General features: G+C 39.6%; 1 protein-coding gene across 1 annotated transcript; it reads left to right on the top strand.

Annotated features, from left to right (window-relative positions):
• Nucleotides 1-227: 227 nt before the first annotated feature.
• FAM210A (family with sequence similarity 210 member A) lies at nucleotides 228-19,525 on the top strand. The gene is made up of 5 exons (XM_069853248.1): nucleotides 228-300; nucleotides 11,911-12,029; nucleotides 13,272-13,735; nucleotides 16,138-16,249; nucleotides 17,666-19,525. The coding sequence occupies exons 3-5, from the start codon at nucleotides 13,296-13,298 to the stop codon at nucleotides 17,930-17,932; spliced, it is 819 nt and encodes a 272-aa protein (XP_069709349.1). The 5' UTR covers nucleotides 228-300; nucleotides 11,911-12,029; nucleotides 13,272-13,295; the 3' UTR covers nucleotides 17,933-19,525.
• Nucleotides 19,526-20,082: the final 557 nt, after the last annotated feature.

Raw genomic sequence — 20,082 nt, 5'->3', positions numbered from 1 at the left:
CTTGTTTTAGCGTCCAGGTCGATCTCGAGGGTCTTTACGATAAGGCGCGCGAGGGCCCGGCCGGCGGAGGCAGAGGACTACAATTCCCAGGAGCCCCCGCGGCGGGGGTCCCGGCGCGCCTGCGCAGTCCGTGTTTCCCCCCCCCCGCCCGCCGCGCCTCAAGGTGATGGTGGGGACGGGCGGTTCCGCACGTTGCCCCGGCGCGCGCGCACGTGGCGGCGGGGGCGGGGGCGGCCGGCGGTGAGCGCGGCCCCGATGGCGGGGGGGCCCTGAGCGGGAGAGGCGGCTTTGCGCAGCCAGGTACCCGCTCGGTGGGACGGGAGGGGGAGGAGTCGCCGCTGTGGAGACTTGGGGTGGCGGGGGGGGGGGGGGGGTGCTGAGGGGTCGAGGGGTGCTGCGGGTGCCGGGCGGGCTCCCCCGCGGCAGCCCCGGGGACGCGGCTGAGCGGCCCCCTCGGGGCTCCCTGGCGTCCTCCGGGCCGCTCGACCTCTCCTGCGCCCCCGGGGACGCCTTGTCTGCGGTGAAAAGCGTTAGAGAATCACAGAACGGGCTGGGTTGGAAGGGACCTTCTACCCCTCTGTTCCTCTCTTGTGAGACCGCGTCTGGAGTGCTGTGTCCAGTGCTGGAATCCTCAACGTAAGAAGGATATGGAGCTGTTGGAACGGGTCCAGAGGAGGCTACGGAGATGATCGGGGGGCTGGAGCAGCTCCCGTATGAGGACAGGTTGAGAGTTGGGCTTGTTCAGCGTGGAGAAGAGAAAGCTCCAAGGAGACGTTACAGCGACTGTGCAATACTTGAAGGGGCTCCAGGAAAGCTGGGGAGGGACTGTTTACAAAGGCTTGAGGGATATAATGAGGCCAACGGGTATGAACTGGAGAGGGGCAGATTTAGGCTAGACATAAGGAAGAATTTCTTCACCGTGAGGGTGGTGAGACACTGGCACAGGTTGCCCAGGGAAGCTGTGGATGCCTCATCCTTGGAAATGTTCAAGGCCAGGTTGGATGGGGCCTTAAAGCCCATCCAGTTCCAACCCCCCCGCCATGGGCAGGGACACCCCCACCAGACCAGGCTGCCCGAGGCTCATCCAACCTGGCCTTGAACACTTCCAGGGATGGGGCAGCCACAGCTTCCCTGGACAACTTGTGCGTGTGCCTCACCACTCTCGTTATGAAGACTTTCTTCCTAATATCTAATCCAAATTTTCCCCCTTCCAATTTAAAGCAATTCCACTTCATCCTATCACTGCATGCCCTTGTAAAATGTGCCTCCCCAGCTTTCCTGTAGCCCCTTCAGGTACTGGAAGGCTGCTATAAGGTCTCCCTGGAGCCTTCTCTTCCCCAGTCTGAACAACCCCAACTCTCTCAGCCTGTCCGCATAGCAGAGGTGCTCCAGCCACACCATTCAAGGGCTGTAGTTAGGTTGTGCTCCTTGGGGTGTTTCTTTCCTGTGACAACTGGTTCTGCCTGTGTCTTGGCTTCTCAGGATACTTAAAATGGCTGCACAAGTGTTTTCTTGTCTAGTGTTTTGCACGTGTTTTGGTGACTTGCTTGTGACCCGTAACAAATACAGGCAAAGGGCTGGCTTCCCTCAGTATGAGAATCATAGAATGGTTTGAGTTGGAAGGGACCTTTACAAGTCCCCGATCCAACCTCCCTGCAGTGAGCAGGGACATCTTCAGCCACATCAGGTTGCTCAGAGCCCCATCTAATGTGACTTCGAATGTTTCCAGGAACGGGGCATCTACCACCTCTCTGGGCAGCCTGTGCCGGTGTTTAACCACACTCAGCAGGGTGAATCTCAAATCACCACCCTCAACAGCAGGAAAATCTCAAAAGTGAGAAACTTGAGTTTTACTCCGCTTACTCGTTAACTTGTAAAAATATGAGGCTTTTCTCATTGTGAGCTTTCAGCACTTTTTTCCTTTTATGTTTTGTATGGACTAACCTGGGAGGTCTCTGAATCCATAGGGGGCAGTGGCTGGCTGAATGAGGCAACTCTTTTTGGCAAAGGTGCATAGGTATGGTTCTTCTTAGTAATCTGCTTCTAGTAATTAACTATGGGAGTTATCAAGGGGGTCAGACTATGAGAAGCCAGAGTTTGTGATAAGACTGTTAGATCAGGTAAGTAATTTTATACTTTTAAGTAGTATGTGGATTAATGTCAGAGATTACATGTTCAGCCTTATTTATGCCCATTTCTGATATGGTTCTACAAGCTGTTACAAAAGAAGAAAACTGAATTTGGGCAGTAATATATGAAGTGTCCTAGAATTCCTTACCTAAACCAATTCTTAAGCAAGTTCCAACTGAAAGGGTTCCCCAGTTCACCTGAGCCCCACCATGTTATTTCTGTTACAAGCATAAACGTAAGATGATTTTCCAAAGTCTTGTTATGTTAGGGAGAGGTAAGGAAGAGGTTCCTCTTTTGGAATGTGTCTTGCTGCCTGTGCTGTTAGCTTATATGACTTGCAGCTGCTTCTATGTGGGAAATGCATTCACAGAGGATAATGTGTCCACACCATCCATCTCTGCCTATGAGGCTGACAGCAGGTGTTTATCTCCTTTTCTGTTCAAGGACTGTTTGAGGTAAAAGGCGTACGGCTGGCCTCTGTGGGAGAACTATTGAACTGCACTTACTGCTTGAGGAGCACTTGCATCAGGGAGGGGAAAAAAATCCTTTGATGATCTGGGTAGGTGGATCGGGTGGCTTGCACATGGCAAAATCTGAGCAGGCAAGTTCAGAGTAGGTAAAGAATGCGAGACGTTAAATGTTTGTCTGGCATGACTGTCTACAGATCTGTCACAGACTGTAGCAGTGAATAAGAAGAGTTTTGGTCTTTTTTTTTTTTTTAGAAGCATCTGTGTAATTCTTCTGCTCTAGATGATCTTTTCTTCAGGTAAACTGACCTAGGTCTGTGTGTATGCCTGTAAGCATCACTAAGAAACTGAAGTCTGTTTTTGCAAGACAGGGAGTTCTTGACTTATTTCTGGATCTGTAACAAGTTCTGACTGGCCTTTAAGATAAGGCTGCAACAAATTCAATGACAACAGCAGAAAAAGCGCTGATTTTTTTTTCTACTCATTGAATACATAACATTCCTTGCAGTCAGTTACTTTTGCAGATAGGGAAAAGGATACAGCATAGTTTTTGTTCTTGCGGATACACTGTGAACTCAGACAGTTGAAGCTGCATTTATTTTTAAAATTAGATGCCGAAGCAAATTGAATCTGTCAGCAGTGTTTGAGTATTGAGAATGGATTAAAGCCTCTAAAAGAACTGAGGCCTGGGCCCAAAACATGGTTGATGTTTTCCTGGACAGCAAGATATCATCATGGTAGGTCATAAGTATTTTACTTCGATATTGTGATATGTAACTAGCTAGATACATCATTTTAACCTCAGAGTCAGGGATTCTTAATGACCAGAGAGTACTTTTAGTAGATTATTTGACTTGAGGCAAATGGATTGTGCAGTATGGCAGTCACAACAACAAAAAAAATCAGCATGGCACAAGTTACAGGACTTCTTCCTAATTTTTTAAGTCTTGGATAATGATACTTCTAAAAACCACAAATTGTTCAGAAAACTACAGTAAGAGTAGAAAGTTATTATTCACTTAAAAAATCCTCATTTATCTACTGTGATTATACCTTTCTAAATTCAATTGGTCCTGAAAGAACCAGTACAGGTGAGTTAAGTCAAACATACTTTTTTTTGTGTTAGGTCAAGAATGTATTGCTTCAAACTGTCAGGAAAGTCGTGGTTTAACCAGACCTTAGTAGGCCAGGTTGGTGTGTGCCTTATTACATCAGTCCTCCCACCTTCTGTCTGAGTAAATAAGCAGTTAAGGACTGAAGCAATTTCTCCTTTAAGGTGCTGGGATTATAGAATGGGGCTTTACTCTGGCTGGTGTCTAGACATCTGCGGTGCAAGTTGTAATGATCTGTGTTCTCATGAACTTTGTGTTTCCCCTGAACAACTCTAATCCTTTCTACCCCAGTGCCTTCCCATCACTCAGTTCTCCCCAGCTCATCTTCAATGAGTAGTTAGCTTGTATGATTCGACAAAAATTAAAATTTGTTATTATATGTCCAGGCATCATGCTGCTTCTTCTAAACAAAGATCTCTGAATGGTAAAATGAGGCCTTACTCTGGTTGGTTGTGCTTCTTAGCTGGGTTGTAAATTTTAATTCCATGGGTCTACCTTGACCATATGTAACAGTTCTTACATAAATAAAACAAGAAGTTGCATGGCTGTGATTGTGGTTTTGTGGAGCGTTGTAGCAGATGATCCCTTGCAGCTCTCTAGAACTTGTGTAGTTTGTCCTTGCAGAGTGGAATGAGGGAAAGGGATGGGGGCTTAATACAGTCATGTGCTCACGAACAAATTATAAAACAGCAGTTGTTTTTTGAAGTGGATGGATTTTGTTGATTCCAAGTAAAAATACTTGGGTGGCTTTACAGCAGTTCTGTAAGTCTCTTCCAGAAGCGGATGGTGGAAGAGTTGAGTAGAAAGTGAGGGCACTTAACTTTTAATTGTGGTGGTGCTTATCCCCAGCGTGTGCCAGTCAGTTAGCTATTTGCTCTATAATATTTTTTGGATTTAAAAGCTGATTTTGCTCATGTTAAAGTTAGACAATATCTTTTGCTTCCTGCTGTCTCAGTCCATAGGATATTACTTTCTAATGAAGGGGTGTTTCTGTGCTGGAACACAAGCCTTGGACTTCGTTGATCACATCTCATGGAATGTAGCACGCTTTCAAAGGCTTTAGTGTCGTAGTCACAGAGTTCCTATTTCAAACTGATTTACAGCAGTGTGGTGAATCTGCTGCTTCAGACCATAAGGAGAAATGTTATTAGGGTCCAGTTACTGAGGTCACATCAGAGTCCCTTCTGATTTAATGACACAGCTCTGAGTCTGATGCTTTTTTGGACACTTGTAGATGGTGTCATTTTGTTGATAACATGGCTGGAAACATTAGCAATCATGTCCTCTGTGCAAAAGGTGCTGTTTAAGGCATTACATTGAATGGTGGGCAAGAAAGTTCATCCACTCGGATATCAAAACATTAATAAAAGTAATCTCTTTCATAAGAACAGCTCACATTCATTTGTAGAGTTGTGGAGAACAGCTTTTACTAAAAATTAGATGAAGTGTGGTTTTGAGCATGTGTGTGTACTGTAAATGTTATGATCAGCCTCTTCACACATAATTTTTCAAGATACTCTGATTGATACTACACATATTTCCCCATATGGACAAATTTGAATTCACAACAGAGAACTCAACCCTTACTTTGAATATTTAGAAAAGATTTATACTAGAAATGAATGTCTGCCAACAGTAATTCTGCCGAAAGATGAATGTTCTGTATTTTTTGCTGGGAAAAATGACAGCTTTTCAGTGTTTTAAAATGTGAAATAAATGTGGTGAGAGAATAAAAGAAAAAAATCTTGAACCTAATGCTTCTGCTGTGAATACTGTTTTTATTGAAGCTGAGGAAATTTTTCAGTTTGGGGCTAGTTTGCGTTTATTGCTACTTCATTTCTAATTGTAAGGCTCTAGATTTTTCCCTTGAGTGTCTTTCTTGAAAGTCATAGAAGCGCTTTGGGTGAATTTGAAGGGTAAAAGTTTTGTTACTTGGTGGGGGTTCTTCTAAGTTTTTTGTGAAGTTGCTACATTAATATAAACTGCATTTAGAATATTGCTGTCAATACTGTTGATTACTGTTAGGAGACACCAAACAATGAAACAAGATCTAAGATGACAAAAATGGCATTTTTCAAGGCTAGAAAATAAACAGTTTTGGTAGTCACAACACAAAATGAGGCAGAAGGCTGTACAAAGTTGATGCGAAGGTCTAAGTTTTAAGTGCATTCCTAACAAATGCCTTTTATAATTAGTCAAGATAAAGTATTTGAATACCTAAGTTCTTATTCTATGGTCTGGTCAAAAAGGAGGGTCTTTATTAGGGTCAGCCTCATTTGTTTTAGGGAAAGTCACAGTATCTGCAGTGTCTCCAGTTCTTTCATTAGACCTTTCAGGAATAAATATTTGATTATTGTTGCTTGGGGAAGTTACTACTTAAGAATGGAATTGACAGGAGAGAGAATTAGATCTTACTTTGATCATTATATTAAAGTGAAAGGTAATGTGCAGAAGGACAGAGTAATAAACAGATGAGTACAATCCCTGCTTTGAAGTAACTAAGGGCTTTAACCTTATTATAGATGCATGTGTCTATTTGTAAGCTTAGTTAACGTCTAAAAGCATGACTTCTCTAATTTGGTTATTGCAGACATATCTCTTATCTCTAGAGTGGCAAAAGGACAAAAAATCAAATCGGATTGCACTTCAAAAGGCAGGTTTTTTCCCCATTCCTTTGACATGTGCCTGTTACACTGGGGTGCTTTGGAACCAACATAGAAGATGATCAAGCAAATTTGTTGGAAGGATTTGTGGAGAGTAGGCACCTTTTATAGTATGAGAGGTGTACTTATGTAAAAATTCAGTAGAGGGCAGACTGAAACTTCTGAAGGAAGGAACCCAGTCAGCACTACAAAGCAGGAAAACCGAGTCAAAAGATGGAATAGCACCAGTAATTAAAAATATAGTTCTGAAGAGCAAAAAGCACTACAAATGATTGTGATGCTTTCTTTTAGAAGAATTAGAGAGAGAACGTTCCCACTTAGCCATGTGCAAGCTTAAGATCTAATGCCTTCCAACATAGAGGAAAATGGAGATGTGACTGTCATACTGGCTGGATGCAGATCAGCTGTTAAGCCTCCTGTTTAGCGTTCCAGATCTATAACTAAATGCATAGATGTTGCATTAGGTTCTACTGCTTTATTCACATTCTCAGTCCAATGTTCAGACTTTATAAATGTCTGCAAAACCTTTTTTTTTTTTCATTCTAAAGCCCCTCTTTGATGTTCTTTTGAACGTTTAAGTATCAGAAGGTTGTAGTAGTTGAAGGTTCCTCTGTGTGTGTAAGGACCCTGTGAGGGTTCATTCTACTTTTTTGTCTTTATTGTGTTTGTTTTAGCAAGAACAATAGTCACTTGGATAAAATAAAAGTTAAAAAGTTGTAATGTTATCAATTTAAATTATATAGTATAGCATTTACTGAGTGAAGATTATAATTACAGAGATTAGACATGATGGAGTTGGGATGAGGCTAATGCTTTAGGGTAATTTGTCTACAAGAGTTTATTCTTTCATTTGTTTTAATGTGAGTATTATTTGCCGAGATTATAATAAAATTCACCATGACTTATTTGCATTACTCCATTTAACCTAAAATGTGGTGTTACATCTTTTCAGACAGCACTAAATGGTAGGCAAGATTAGACCACTGGTGATGCCCAAACTTCAAATTATAACCAAGTTTCTTAGTTTAGAATTAATAAGAAATTGTATCGGGGCACTGTAAAAGTAGTGAAGGCCAAAATTCATATTCTAAATGCTCGTTTGTATGGTCTTAAAAGTTCTAATACAAAGTATAAAAAGTCCGTATACTCTGCCATTTTCCATCCGTGGATAGTGTCTGCGTGCTATACTGAGCCATTGCAGTAACTAAGAGGTTCGTAGTTGTATTTAACTTGGAATTTAGGAAAAACAATGATGCTTTGCATGGATTGCACTATTACTACAATGATTTTTAAAAGTGTTCCCAGCTTTTTAGGCAACACATATGTGTTTTCTGTTCAGTTGTATTTTTCTTATTTTGGTTTATTAGCTTGGCAAGATGCTTCTCTTTTAAATATCCTGTCAATAAGTTCTTGAGAAGAACAATTTAAATCTGAAAACAAGTTTTGACTTTTTAAAAATTATATTTAGTAAAAATGTAAGCAATACAGTGTGGGTTTGGTTTGTTTGTTTTTTTAAAAATTAAACTGAACTGTCTGGATAATATCTTTCTGCGTTTGCTTTTTGTGCAGTCTGAAAGGTGAGCTAGAAAGGATTTCTGAAAACTTGGTTTGTGTCCTTTCAGAATTCTTTTGTGTATGTGCCACACAACCCTCAAAGTTTGCTTGATTTTACTCTAAAAAGGACAAGAATATAAATAAATTCTCTGATTTCACAGAAAGGCTCCTTGGGAGTGGGAAAAGCTCATTGATTTTCATTGAGTACTCTCCTGTGGTATAATTAATTCTCTTTTTAAAAAACAGCAACAGAACAAGTAAAAATACTTTAAATTCATCCATATTTACCTATTGTGCCCTGAGTGTTTCTGGTAGAAACTGAGAAAATAAAGCAGTGTAGTGTATGTACTATACTCACAATTCCCTCAGATGCTTTCTGACCTCTTTTACAAAAGAACTTAGAGTAAAGTTTGTGGCCATCTTTTATCCACCCCCATTATTGTATATTAACTTCTCTGGTAGCTGAAACAAAGCCAATTGTAACATGGCAATTGTTTTTATACTAATTACCCTGGTGGAAGTTTCATCTGACAGCATCTCTGGCTTGACTCCTCTTTCCATCAGTAGATATCCCACAGCAGCCTTTGCTGTGCCTGTATTGGCCTGGGTTGTTACTTCTGTGTTTTACAATGATTCCCTGTTTCTTTTTTGCACAAAATGTTACCACGCATCCAAACCCATGAATGTGTATTAGTCACGTAGACCAACTCTGTGACATTAAAAGATCCTGAACTTCTGTTGTCTTCAGGAACAAAAGCGAGTCTGATCTCTGCTTCCTGATAATCACTGAAAGGCGCCAAGATTTACCAGGGCAAATGCAAGAAATAGGGTACTTGTGCAGTACATCAGGTTTATGGCAAAGCTGATCTAAATTACAGCAGAAATACAAAAGTTTGCTAAACAAAACCTCTGGTGCTGTAGTGAGAAGCTGATCTCTGCTTTTCCTCAGGAGGCCGCCAGAGCACTTCCCTTATGTCAGGGGGCTTGTTAATAGCTTGCCCTGAGACAGACGTGCCTTCAGGAACTAAATGGATGTCCAAGAATCCCAACCAGGAGTGTGTCCTGAACAGCCAAGATCTCTTCAGCTCAGTTTACAGCCAGCTGGAGATACTACTGAATAGTTAGCCAGAATATGACAGCACTGAAGAGGTGACCTTATCCCAGAAACATTTGTATATCGTTTCAGAGTTTGTCCTACTAGTATCTATTCAGTCACTGCCCGCATGGGATTCTTACAACAGCGAAACACCTGTATTTGTCCTTAGGCATTTCAATATTTATATTTGTTCCCTTGTGTCATTTTAAAAAGAAAGTTAATGTAGAAGTCTAAGATGCTTTAAAACACCTACTTCCTCTGCCCCCCGCCCCCCCCCCAAAAACATACATTTCACAGACCAGCTGCTTTTCCACCTAGCTTCTGTCCTTTTCCGGTACTTTGCAGCACTGTGCCACAGCCCAAAAGCCATCAAATACATTAAAATGAAGAAAAAACTTTGGCACAGTCCTTTGGTGCAATTGCGGATAATGTCTAGGTTAATCTAGGTTACTGTCTTGACTTGGTTAGGATCAGAGAGGTTTTAACAACTTGGTAGCTTTTATAGCTCCAGTAACTTCTTTAAGAAAAGCAGTATACATGGAGAATAAAATTGTATCTTGAATCCATAGGCTGACACCGCTTGTTGACTGCACAGGGTACTAGGAACTTCCTTTCGCTAGCTGCATCTTAAAGGACTGATTTCTCTGTACTCATCTTGTGATTTCTTGGGATGACACAACTGCAGTTTTATATTTCTCTGGACCTCCAACCACATTCATTGTGCGGTTTCAGTTGTCTATCTTGTTTAAGATTTGTTTGCAATGTCGAGCCAAGTAATTAAAATATTACAACTGAGCATAACCCCTTTAACAATGTTCATTTCTTTAAAATCAGTGTATGAAGTATAGGCTATTTTAATCTGTTATTTTATTCCTTTGCCTTTCCTACACCCTGCTGTGTAATACTTCCTTCATTTAATCTTGTAGTGCTGCTGGAGAGCAGCATAATCCTCAACTTCTTGACACTTCAAAAGGCTTTCCTTTGTTTATCAAGATAAGTATGTACCCATAGAAAACAGTAGGATCTTTAGGAAAATTTCAGCCTTGTTTTGAAAGATCTGTTTCTTTTTATTCTCTCAAATATAAGCACCTGTTGTATCTAACCTTATTCTTATCAAGCATCTAGCAAAATGCTTTTTTAAAGTGGAGAAGCAAAAAGTAAGCTGTTTCACAGAATATTAGATAGAACTATAGCATCATCTGTGCTTACAAGTTTCAGGTCTACCCTAGACTGTTAGAGAGTCTTTCCTTTGACCAGCCAGGTATTGCATCATGGAGAAAAACCCTTTAGTCCATGAATTCCAAGTCCACCTGTGGATATAGGTACAAAAACATGGTGTGACAGGTCTTGTCATTGGCCCTATTAGTTCCTCTGCTTTAAAGCCATCAGTGACATTCTAAGCCTTACATGGTGTACCTCACTCTGAGCAGTGACTCTGAAACTCGTTTACTGATCTCAACTTTGTGTTAGCTACTGACTGATGACTGAAGGCATAGTAGCGACCCGTTCCTGCTTCACGTTAAGGAGAATTCTCATCTCAGCAAAGCCATTTCATACCCCAGTGTTCTGCAGCCGCTGCAGTGAATCGGAGGTGTGGTATGGTGTTAATTTTGTGCTGTTAGTAGTGCTGGACAGCAAAACCTAGAAACGAGTGTTCTGAGAAATGCCAATATATATGCTATATAGAGTGGGAAAATTCAGAAATATTCCTCCAGTTTCTTCTTGCTTCTGTGCAGCAAAATGACCTCCTTCCAGGGCTGTTGGAATGCAGGGTCCTATTAATATTACTGAACCAGAATCATAGTGCTGAGCTTGGTTTTTCTCATGCTGCATGCATGGTGGCAATTTTCAAAGCTTGTTTGGAACAGGTATATTTCAATAAGGCACAGTCCACTGAAGACGTGAACAGAAGAAGTCTAGCTCAAGAGTTCCCAAATTCACTTAGATGGATATGTGTCCTTCTGCCAAGTGCGCTGGCTGGATATTGTGAAAATCTTAGGGCAGATGCTTAGTTTTGCTTACTATTAGTGAGAGCGGAAAAAAAGTCCTCTGTGGAGAGTGTTGTCGCTCAGGAAAGGAGTGGAAGCAAGCAATGTAGTTGTCTTCTTCCAGTTTGTTAGAATTTCGATAAACCAGTAAGGTGGCTGATGTATGACAGAGTGACATCTTAATGCTTGAGTTTTGCTGAGTGTTTTCATTGCATTTTGTTTTGAGAAGCAATTGCATTTGGATCTTAAAAGTCAGTAAGAACTTGAACTTCTTATGAAACCAGAGATATGACAGGTAGTTGCTACTTTCAATGAATTATTTCAGGAGACAGACTTGATATGGGGCAGTACTTGTAGCTAATTTACTGCTTTATAAGCAACAGTACTGCTTGGCTCCCACTGAGTTCATAACTCAACAGGAGTTAGTAACTATTTGCTTACATAGGGATGATGTTCCCCTGTTGATGCAATAGCTCCTATTAGTATGCGTTCAACAAAAGTGGACGTCTGTGCTTCACATGCAAGGTAGAGGTTCCCAGGGAGTTTGAAACCACTCCTCCAATCTTTTCTCCACATCAAACATTGTAATTGTAGTAATTGTAATTAATTCAAGCACAGCAGTAACATAAAAACACCTAGAAAACATATAGGTGGGAATGTTCCAACCAATGCGTTTGGGTTATGAAACTTTTATCTCTTGGAGGGAAACAGTAATTCACAGTTGAGGAACTTTTTAAATTAAGAAGAAAAAGTTTCCCATTACTGCATCAGTATCCAAAGGCAGAATTTATACTAATAACTTCTTCAGTAAGCAAGATTTCAGGATTGCCAAAAACCTTCATCATATTAGTTTGCTGTTGTTACTGTTTCTCTAAATGTGCTTTCTTTCTGCTCTAATAGAGTCATCAATGTGATCAAGACATATGTTTGAAAGGTGGGGAACTCGTGGAGGGCTAGCAACTTTTTGAAGATACAACCCTTGTCATACTTTTGTTTTGTGTACCTGGAAATAATAAAGGGTATGTATGGTTTCATTATTTTTTTGAAAAAACTTCTGCCTGTGTTACGAAATATTGATCTTTTTCAGCAGTCTAGACAAATTGACTATCTATAGAAATAGCCAGTTGGAATGTATGTAAGGCTATAGGTGAAGGAGAAGCAGACATAAAGATGACAGTGGAGTCTCAATTAAACTTGAATGATTTCTAGTTTGTATTGGGAATTATTATGATAATTAAAAATGTATCAGAAAGTATCAGAAAGAACAAGTATCAGAAAGATTTGAAAGTTGTAAGTGACTTAACTGGAATTTGTTACTTAAAATCAATTAGTAGTATCTTTTTTAGAGGGAAGGAAAAATAGTTCTGTAGTGTGCGATCATTGTGTAAAGGAAAGGTGAGAGTATTTCATTCACTAGTTCCAAACATGTATTTTGGGGGGGAAACACTGGCTTCTTGTCGTCTATACATGCCAAACAAAATTCCTCTCTTTGTTTGTGGGGAATCTTTCAAAGGTTCTTCTGAACTTTCAGGAGGAATTGTTAAGTAATTAAAATCATAAAGTTAACTGGGTTATCCACAGTTTTAAAATATTCTTTGAATTGCCGTATTTCTGAAATTGCAGTTCAGTTTTGTTCCTGCTAATACATGACATTCAACAGTACCATCCCCTTTGCTATCAGATGTATTCTGGAAACCTGTTATGGTTAGGTTTGTTAGTAATCAGATTAATTATTATTGGTTTATTATTATTGATCTTTTTATGAACTTTTCGTTCAAAATAGTATAGAACATTAAAAGTTATACCAAAACTAAAAATGTATTGAATGTATTGACACCAAAAATTAACTTTAATTGCACTTTAGTGAGTTCATACTACATTTATGTAGGCTTGAATTACCACTCAAACTATCAGTTGCTATTAGAATTGGAAGTTTCAAGGATACTGTTTCAATAACTGTGCCAGATAGTACTAAACATATAAATATGTTTTTAGAAAGCAGAATGAGCATTTTAGCTGTGAGGAGCAGAATGTTAATTGAAGAGGCCATTTTAGTTCAGAATGCTAAAGAAGTAGAATTTAAAATTATTTGCTTAATTCCAGAAGGAAGCAATTTTTGCAGAGCGAGATAAGGAAAACCTTTTAAAGTGGAAGAATAGAAGGTTTAAAATTTGAAAATTTCAAGTGGCATTGGAGCAAATAGAAATCAGGTTATTGAAATACAATTTGTTTACTCTTTTCTTCTTCTTTCCTCTCCACAGGAAGCTCAGCCACACTTCATCAAAATGCATCGGAGTCTATTACATGCTGCGTGTCGTCTGGCACATGGGACATGTTTGGTTTTTCCTCGCACTAGTATCTTAAAAGGACAATCTGTGTTGTCTAATGTTGGATGCAGAGTAATTTTGGCACTGGACCCTCCTAAACAATGTCTTCATGCAGGTGCAGCATGTTTTTCCTCAAAGAAAAGTGCTTTTTCATCACAGCCAGCAGATACTCCTCACAAAGTACCAGGAGAGAGGAATCCTTTGACTACAGCCACTGATACACCCAAGCAGAGCCCTGTACAATCGGATTCTTCAGATCCTGATCCATTACAAGACAAATCAATTGGTTTAGTTCAGAGATTCAAGAAAACATTTAAACAGTATGGAAAAGTCATGATTCCAGTGCATCTTCTGACTTCCACTGTGTGGTTTGGATCCTTCTACTATGCAGCCATGAAGTAAGTTAGTTTTTTATTGCAGTGCCCAATGCCGTTGTGGAATTGAGTGTGACTTTCACAGGTGAAAGGACATGTAAATTACTACGACGTGCTGCAAAGTGCGTCTTTATGTAATAGGGAAATGAAGCTACATTTTTAACTCAAGGATAAGACTTAACACTAAAAGTATACAGGATTCAGGAGTGTGACGTAAGTACTATTATGCAGTTATTGCTGTGTACCAGATATGTTGCTAACATTTGAAGGAATGCTCATTTCCCCAAAATATGCATGGATGTAAATAGCATTGAAGTTACCTGTCACAAGGGAAAGATAGGGATTTTATATCCTGATTACAGATTGCTGTTCTTTTTTTCCATTGGACTTGAGGGCTATTTCCCTCTTTGTCCTCCCCTCTTCGTCCCCAGTCTTCCATCATTGGACTTTCTTGTCATTCACCTCACCGAGCTCCTTGCAAGCCATGTATATCTTTTCATTTTTTATTTCCATTTCTTGTCTTTCCTGCCTTGCACTGAAAAAAAATACTACTGTAGGCCAGGCTTTTTAGTTGGAAATGAAGTATTTGTGCAGCTAAAAGGAAGGTAAATTAAGTATTCTGATTTTAGTTGCTCTCGTCTGTAGTGTTTGTCAGATGCCCTTCTGGAAAATGGCATTTATTAGAAAAAAACTTATATCAGCTATGACCTGCTAGTTCAAATGAAAGAGGTTTTATCTGTCTGCAAATGGTTTGCTAAAAATAAGTAAGTGTTTATATCTGGATTGCTAGTGTTGTATATTTAATAATAGAAGGCATGAAACAACGGCAGTTCGTGGCGGCAAGGATAGGGCTTTGACATCAGAATGCCTTACCACACAAGTGTTTGCTTTAGTTACTCTAACCAGCTGGCATAATTGACCTTTCTAGGAGCTATAGATCCAAATGTCATTCTAAATTTAGCTGATGTTAGAGGAATAAAGGTCTTGAGCTATAAAAATATTTTGCTTTGGATGAATTCAGGTTGATGCTCACATCCAGACATTTCAGATTGGGTGAAGATTACTTTTCTTGAAACATTAAGTTAGCTGCTAAAATAGGTATTTGACAGACAAAAACAACTGAAATATTTAACTAGACGCTAATAATAACAAAGCTTCAGTTTGTCATGCCACAGGAGCAGCACCCTCTTGAAGTGGAAAAATAACTTTCAGAGTGACTGCTTATGATATGAGAGTAAACAGTGGTGGTAGATGAAATAACATGGTTAATGTTCATCTTTCAGATCTGACTTGGTCTCCGTTTTCTACTCTGGGGATAGGCCTTCAGACTGTAGGTTCTAGTAACTTAGTAAATTACTGCTTGTTATTGTTCTTGATACCAAAGTGATTGCGTACACAGAATAATGCTTAGAATATTAGGTAGAAATGGATAATGATACTAATACAACAGATGTAAATATTGGAAAGCCAAGTCACTGCATAGTGACAGGACGAGGGGGAATGGCTTTAAATTGGGAGAGGGGAGACTTAGATTAGACAGTAGAAAGAAATTCTTCATGGTGAGCGTGGTGAGGCACTGGAACAGGCTGCCTAGAGAAGCTATGGGAGCCCCATCCCTGGAGGGGTTCAAGGCCAGGTTGGAGGGGGCTTGAGCAGCATGGTCTGGTGGAAGGTGTCCGTGCCCATGGCAGGGGGCGTGAAACTGGGTGATTTTTAAGGTCCCTTCCAACTCAAACCATTCTGTGATTCTGTATAGCTTTCTACTGAAAATAGAGATGGGCTGTCTGTGTTTGGTGCAGATGTTAGCTTCCTTGCTTTTCAAATAGAAAGAAATTGTGATAGGACCTTCCCCCACCCTTCTTGCCACCTTGTATTATTGACAAGGAAGAACAAGGGGGCACAGAACCTCTGAAGTCTTGTCTGTGTAATATGTTGCTTTCTTTTCTTTTGCCACATTCCACTTGTTTGATCCATTGAAAAGTAGATGTAGGATGCTGAAGTCTGGATTCTGTGCTTCTAGGCTTGCTGCAGGTTGGTCTGAAATTTTGAAAAGGAAAGAAAAGTAATTTTGGACAAAACAGAACATGAAGTTGAATGTGCACAACTGGAGCTTGAGTAGTTGTCTTACCACCATTGTCTCCTTACCTCCAGACATAATAAACTGTGACACAGATAAGTTAATAGCTGCTCAGCCCAACAGGGATTGTATGAATTAGTCATTTATTGGTGGAATGCTGAAAAGAACGTTAATTTGCTTATATGTACAAAAATATAAATCTTGCCAGTCTGTTACTTAGATGAAAAAATACATTGCTGTCAGATGACAAAGTTTGTATAATGGAGTTAAAGAATGGGAATGGTGCTGTAAATCACTGTTCAGGTTTCAAACGCCAATTCAGTTTTCCAATTTTTTTTCTCTTTTATAGGGGAGTGAACGTTGTTCCATTCCTAGAGTTGATTGGTTTACCAGACAGCATAGTAAACATTCTGAAAAATTCCCAGAGTGGAAATGCACTAACTGCATATGCATTGTATAAAGTAAGTATAATTATAGTTTGTAAATAAGCTCTAAATCTTGCCTGGTGAACTAGGCAGGGTTTATTTGTTTATATCAGAAAGAATTAATGCTGTTTTTTCTGTGATAGTCACACATACTTGAGCATTCATTCTTTGTAGTAAAAATAGTCTTAGGCAAGTTGATATTGGCTACGTGTTCCTTTAAGGAGTCTATCTGTATTTCTAAAATAACTTGTTTGTTTGCTGCAGAATTATTGTCTGTCCTCAGAGATTTAATTACAATTAAGTTATTCCTCTGTATCCCTGACACAGTTAGCAGGGATAAAGAGGTAAAAGTCTAAATACCTTATGATTTCCAGATAAAAATACAGTTATTTTTATTCTAGAGAATTCACTACTTTTATTTTCCTACCTTAGCTCATCATTGTCAACTCCTTTCATTGTCCATTTGAATTAATTACTTGCATTCAGGTTTGGATGTCTCTCTGGCTTTGTGTGCGCACAACCCGTGTTTGGAAAACATGTCAGACTATGCAAAAAAAAAAGTACTGTTTTCACATTGGATGCCACTTACCTATTTGGTTTCCAGATGTGATGTGCTGCTTAGCTGTTATTTAAAGGTGTTATTTTCCCAAACCAAATGTGAAAGCAGTACTCTTGCCAATTATTTCTGTGCCTAAAAGAGACTAATAAATAAATGTGGTTAGATGTAAAGATTTTATAATAGCTGGGAGATCTGGCAGTGTTGAAGAAATCATAGAATCATTCTAGTCTGTAGCTGCCCAGGGTTGTTGTGCCCCAAGTGCAGGACCCAGCACCTGTTAAACCTCATCCCATTAGTCTCGGTCCAGCGGTCCAGCCTGTTCAGATCCCTGTACAGATGAATATCCAAGACATGGAAGCACTAGAATAGGTAGCAAAGGAAGCTTGTGCAGGCTTTATCTTTGAAGTTCTGAAGGAACAGGTTACTGTCTAGTATAGCAAACCTGGTTCATTGTCTTTTGGATTAACTTACCTCTCAAGGTCTCCTAGCTCTGGTTTTCCATGTGTGGGTCTGAATTTGGGACCTGAAATTAAGTGTCTGTACTCTTGTGAAGTTTAGAGTTTAAAGCATATCCTGTTGTCAGTATGTCCTCTTTGCTTGTGCGGCTCAGTATTCGCACACTGGCTGTTGTGAACTGCATTGAGACGCCTGATGCTCGTCCCACCAGCTGCACAGGGAGGTTTAAATCTAACGTCCATTTTGTCAAAGTGATACTTTTAAGTAACAGGTATGCACTTCCGGGGCATGTACTGTAAATTGGCTTATTTCCTTATAAATAGAAGATCTTTCTAGTGTCTGACACCAACCAAATTAAATTCTCAATATTAAAAATAACTTTTTTAGACAGTATTGACCTGTGTTATTGGTATGGTTTATTCTTTGGTTTCTTAAAGATTGCAACTCCTGCCAGATACACTGTGACTTTGGGAGGAACATCCATCACTGTTAAATATCTACGTAAGACTGGCTACATGTCCACACCACCACCAGTAAAGGAATATCTACAAGATAGGATGGAGGAAACAAAGGATAAAATTACGGAGAAGATGGAGGAAACAAAGGATAAAATTACGGAGAAGATGGAGGAAACAAAGGATAAAATTACGGAGAAGATACAAGAAACCAAAGATAAAGTTTCGTTTAAAAAAATAAAGGACTAGGGTGGATGCTTAATTTTTTGATATATCAAACAGCACTTTAACTCTTTGTGAGGCAGGAGATACAAAGTGCACTTCTGAACTTTTTATTCTGTTTTTTTCCCCTGTTGTCTGGAGACTACAGTTGCTCTGTGGATTTAAGAATTCTGTATCTTCATCAAGGTTAAAATACCCTGGAGAAGAGTAGTTGTGACAAAATTTCAATTTACAGAAGGAAAAATGAGTGTCAAATTCAAACTTTATGTATCCAGTGGTAATAGTCTTAACACTTAGTCTTCCCTCTCCTTCCACCCAAAATGAAGATGGTTTCTTCCAAAAGCCACTATTTTATTCTTCTTCCATGTTAGTGCACAACCATTATTCCATTAGGATGAATCTTCCATTTAAACGAGAATGAAGATTTTTTTTCTACTCAGAAATGCAAGGTATTTTGTTCTGCAGAGTACGTGGGCCCAGGCCTCTACAGGTGTGCTCATCTCTCAGTTTGGAGAAAGGCCGTTATCACTGATACTGCACGTGAAGGAATCGATGGATTTGCTACTCGGTCTGAATGTAATTGTAATGGCTGCATTGACTTCAAATGAGCTGCAACAGTTTACAGGTTGAGACTATGAATCTTTCCTGGACAGTGTATCTTTCCAGAAATATCAACTGAAAGCTGGAGGAAGATGAGTTAATCACTGTCAAGTATACTTCTTTTCTAAAGTTGATTTACAGTAGAAAGAAAGTTATCAAATAATATTAATCAATAATTGTATATGAAAAACTGGGGGCCGGGAGTATTATGTTAAAGTTTACAAAAATGTTCTATTTCATTTCCAGAACAAAAAATTTTGAAAGAGATGTTTACTTGAGAAATTAGTATCTAAGGGGCTTTTTAAATACATATTAGTGAAGTCAGAGGTAAGCTCAAAAATTCTTTTTCCTATGTAGGAAACCCTCAGACTTCAGTGGAACAAATTAACTAAAACAAGCATAATTTCCGAGACAGTGATCACAGTCTACCAAACCCTTTTTCCCTAAATTTTCTTGGGTTAAGCAAATACTTATTCATAGCTGAAGGCTGAAATGCTGTCTCGGGTGTCATAAAGGACTAACGCTGAAACTCTTTGATTTGACTGGGCAGGCAAACCTCTCATGGTTTTATTCTAATGTCGGCTAAATTGAAGGGTTATTTTCCGATTTCAACTGCAGCCCTTGCTTTGTAGCAATACTCTGCGTGTATATCTTGTTTAAGAAAGGGGAGGGATTTTGCGGAGGGACAAGGGGAAGCAACAGAGTTGGACCCTGAGCACTGCAGTTGACTAGGGTAAAAGAATATAGCTGAGTACCAGCTCTGCCCCACTCTTATGTTTTCAGTCAAGTCACTGAGGGCCTCTCCATGTGTGAGTGAGTTGAACTTCATTCACTTAATTGTGCAGGATTGGTTGCGTACTTCTATGCCTCTGTCCACATGTCAGATAGTGACTGCAAGCTAATGCCTACCTCACAGGAATGTTGTGAGGAGTAATCATTGTATATTTGGTGCCCTGAAGATGTAAAGTGCCATGTTTCTGATAAATATTATTATAAAAAAATAAAAAAATAATTCTGTGATCCGTTGCGTTGCTGACATGAGCACTACTGTACAATTTGAGTTAATAGATTCTTTTCTTTCTGTTCTAGTGTATTTTTCCTTATTGCCCCATGTGTGCATTTTGTGATGTTGGCGTTTGTTCCAATTCTCCATTTTTGCAGGTAGTGTTGCCTGTGTCCTGCAGCACCCTGCAGAGCCTCAGGTCTGTCCCTGTCCCATCCAGACACACACCCAGAAGGGGCACATGGCTCATTAAAATGGAGTTCTAGGAAGCGAATTAACATGAAAATGACACTATGTGGTTAATTTGAATTAATTTATTAATTCTAAGGCAGTTTGCAAATATTCAGTTGTTTATTAGAGTAAAATAACTATCGATTTGTTGCAAAGGTGAAGACGTATACATATATAAACCATATAAAGCAATAACGTGTGTCTCTGCTTTTGCATTTCAAGAGAGAGAGAAGGATCGGGGAAAAAGGAAAAGAGGCAGATTAATAAGAGGAAACAGAATTAGTGGAAAATATATTCCTTTCCAGGGAATCTGACAATGAAATATGATGCCAAAAAATCCTGG

The sequence above is a fragment of the Phaenicophaeus curvirostris genome, chromosome 3 (assembly GCF_032191515.1).
Source record: "Phaenicophaeus curvirostris isolate KB17595 chromosome 3, BPBGC_Pcur_1.0, whole genome shotgun sequence".
Classification (NCBI taxonomy): Eukaryota; Metazoa; Chordata; class Aves; order Cuculiformes; family Cuculidae; genus Phaenicophaeus; species Phaenicophaeus curvirostris.
The sequence above is the reverse complement of the archived record's forward strand: the minus strand, read 5'-3'. Positions and strand labels throughout refer to the sequence as shown.

What these genes read in the sequence shown, in the direction of transcription:
- FAM210A (XM_069853248.1), top strand. Translation starts at nt 13,296, where the DNA reads ATGCATCGGAGTCTATTACATGCTGCGTGTCGTCTGGCACATGGGACA. An exon ending in TTCTACTATGCAGCCATGAA is followed by an intron (nt 13,736 to 16,137) that starts GTAAGTTAGTTT and finishes TCTCTTTTATAG; the next exon opens with GGGAGTGAACGTTGTTCCAT. An exon ending in CTGCATATGCATTGTATAAA is followed by an intron (nt 16,250 to 17,665) that starts GTAAGTATAATT and finishes GGTTTCTTAAAG; the next exon opens with ATTGCAACTCCTGCCAGATA.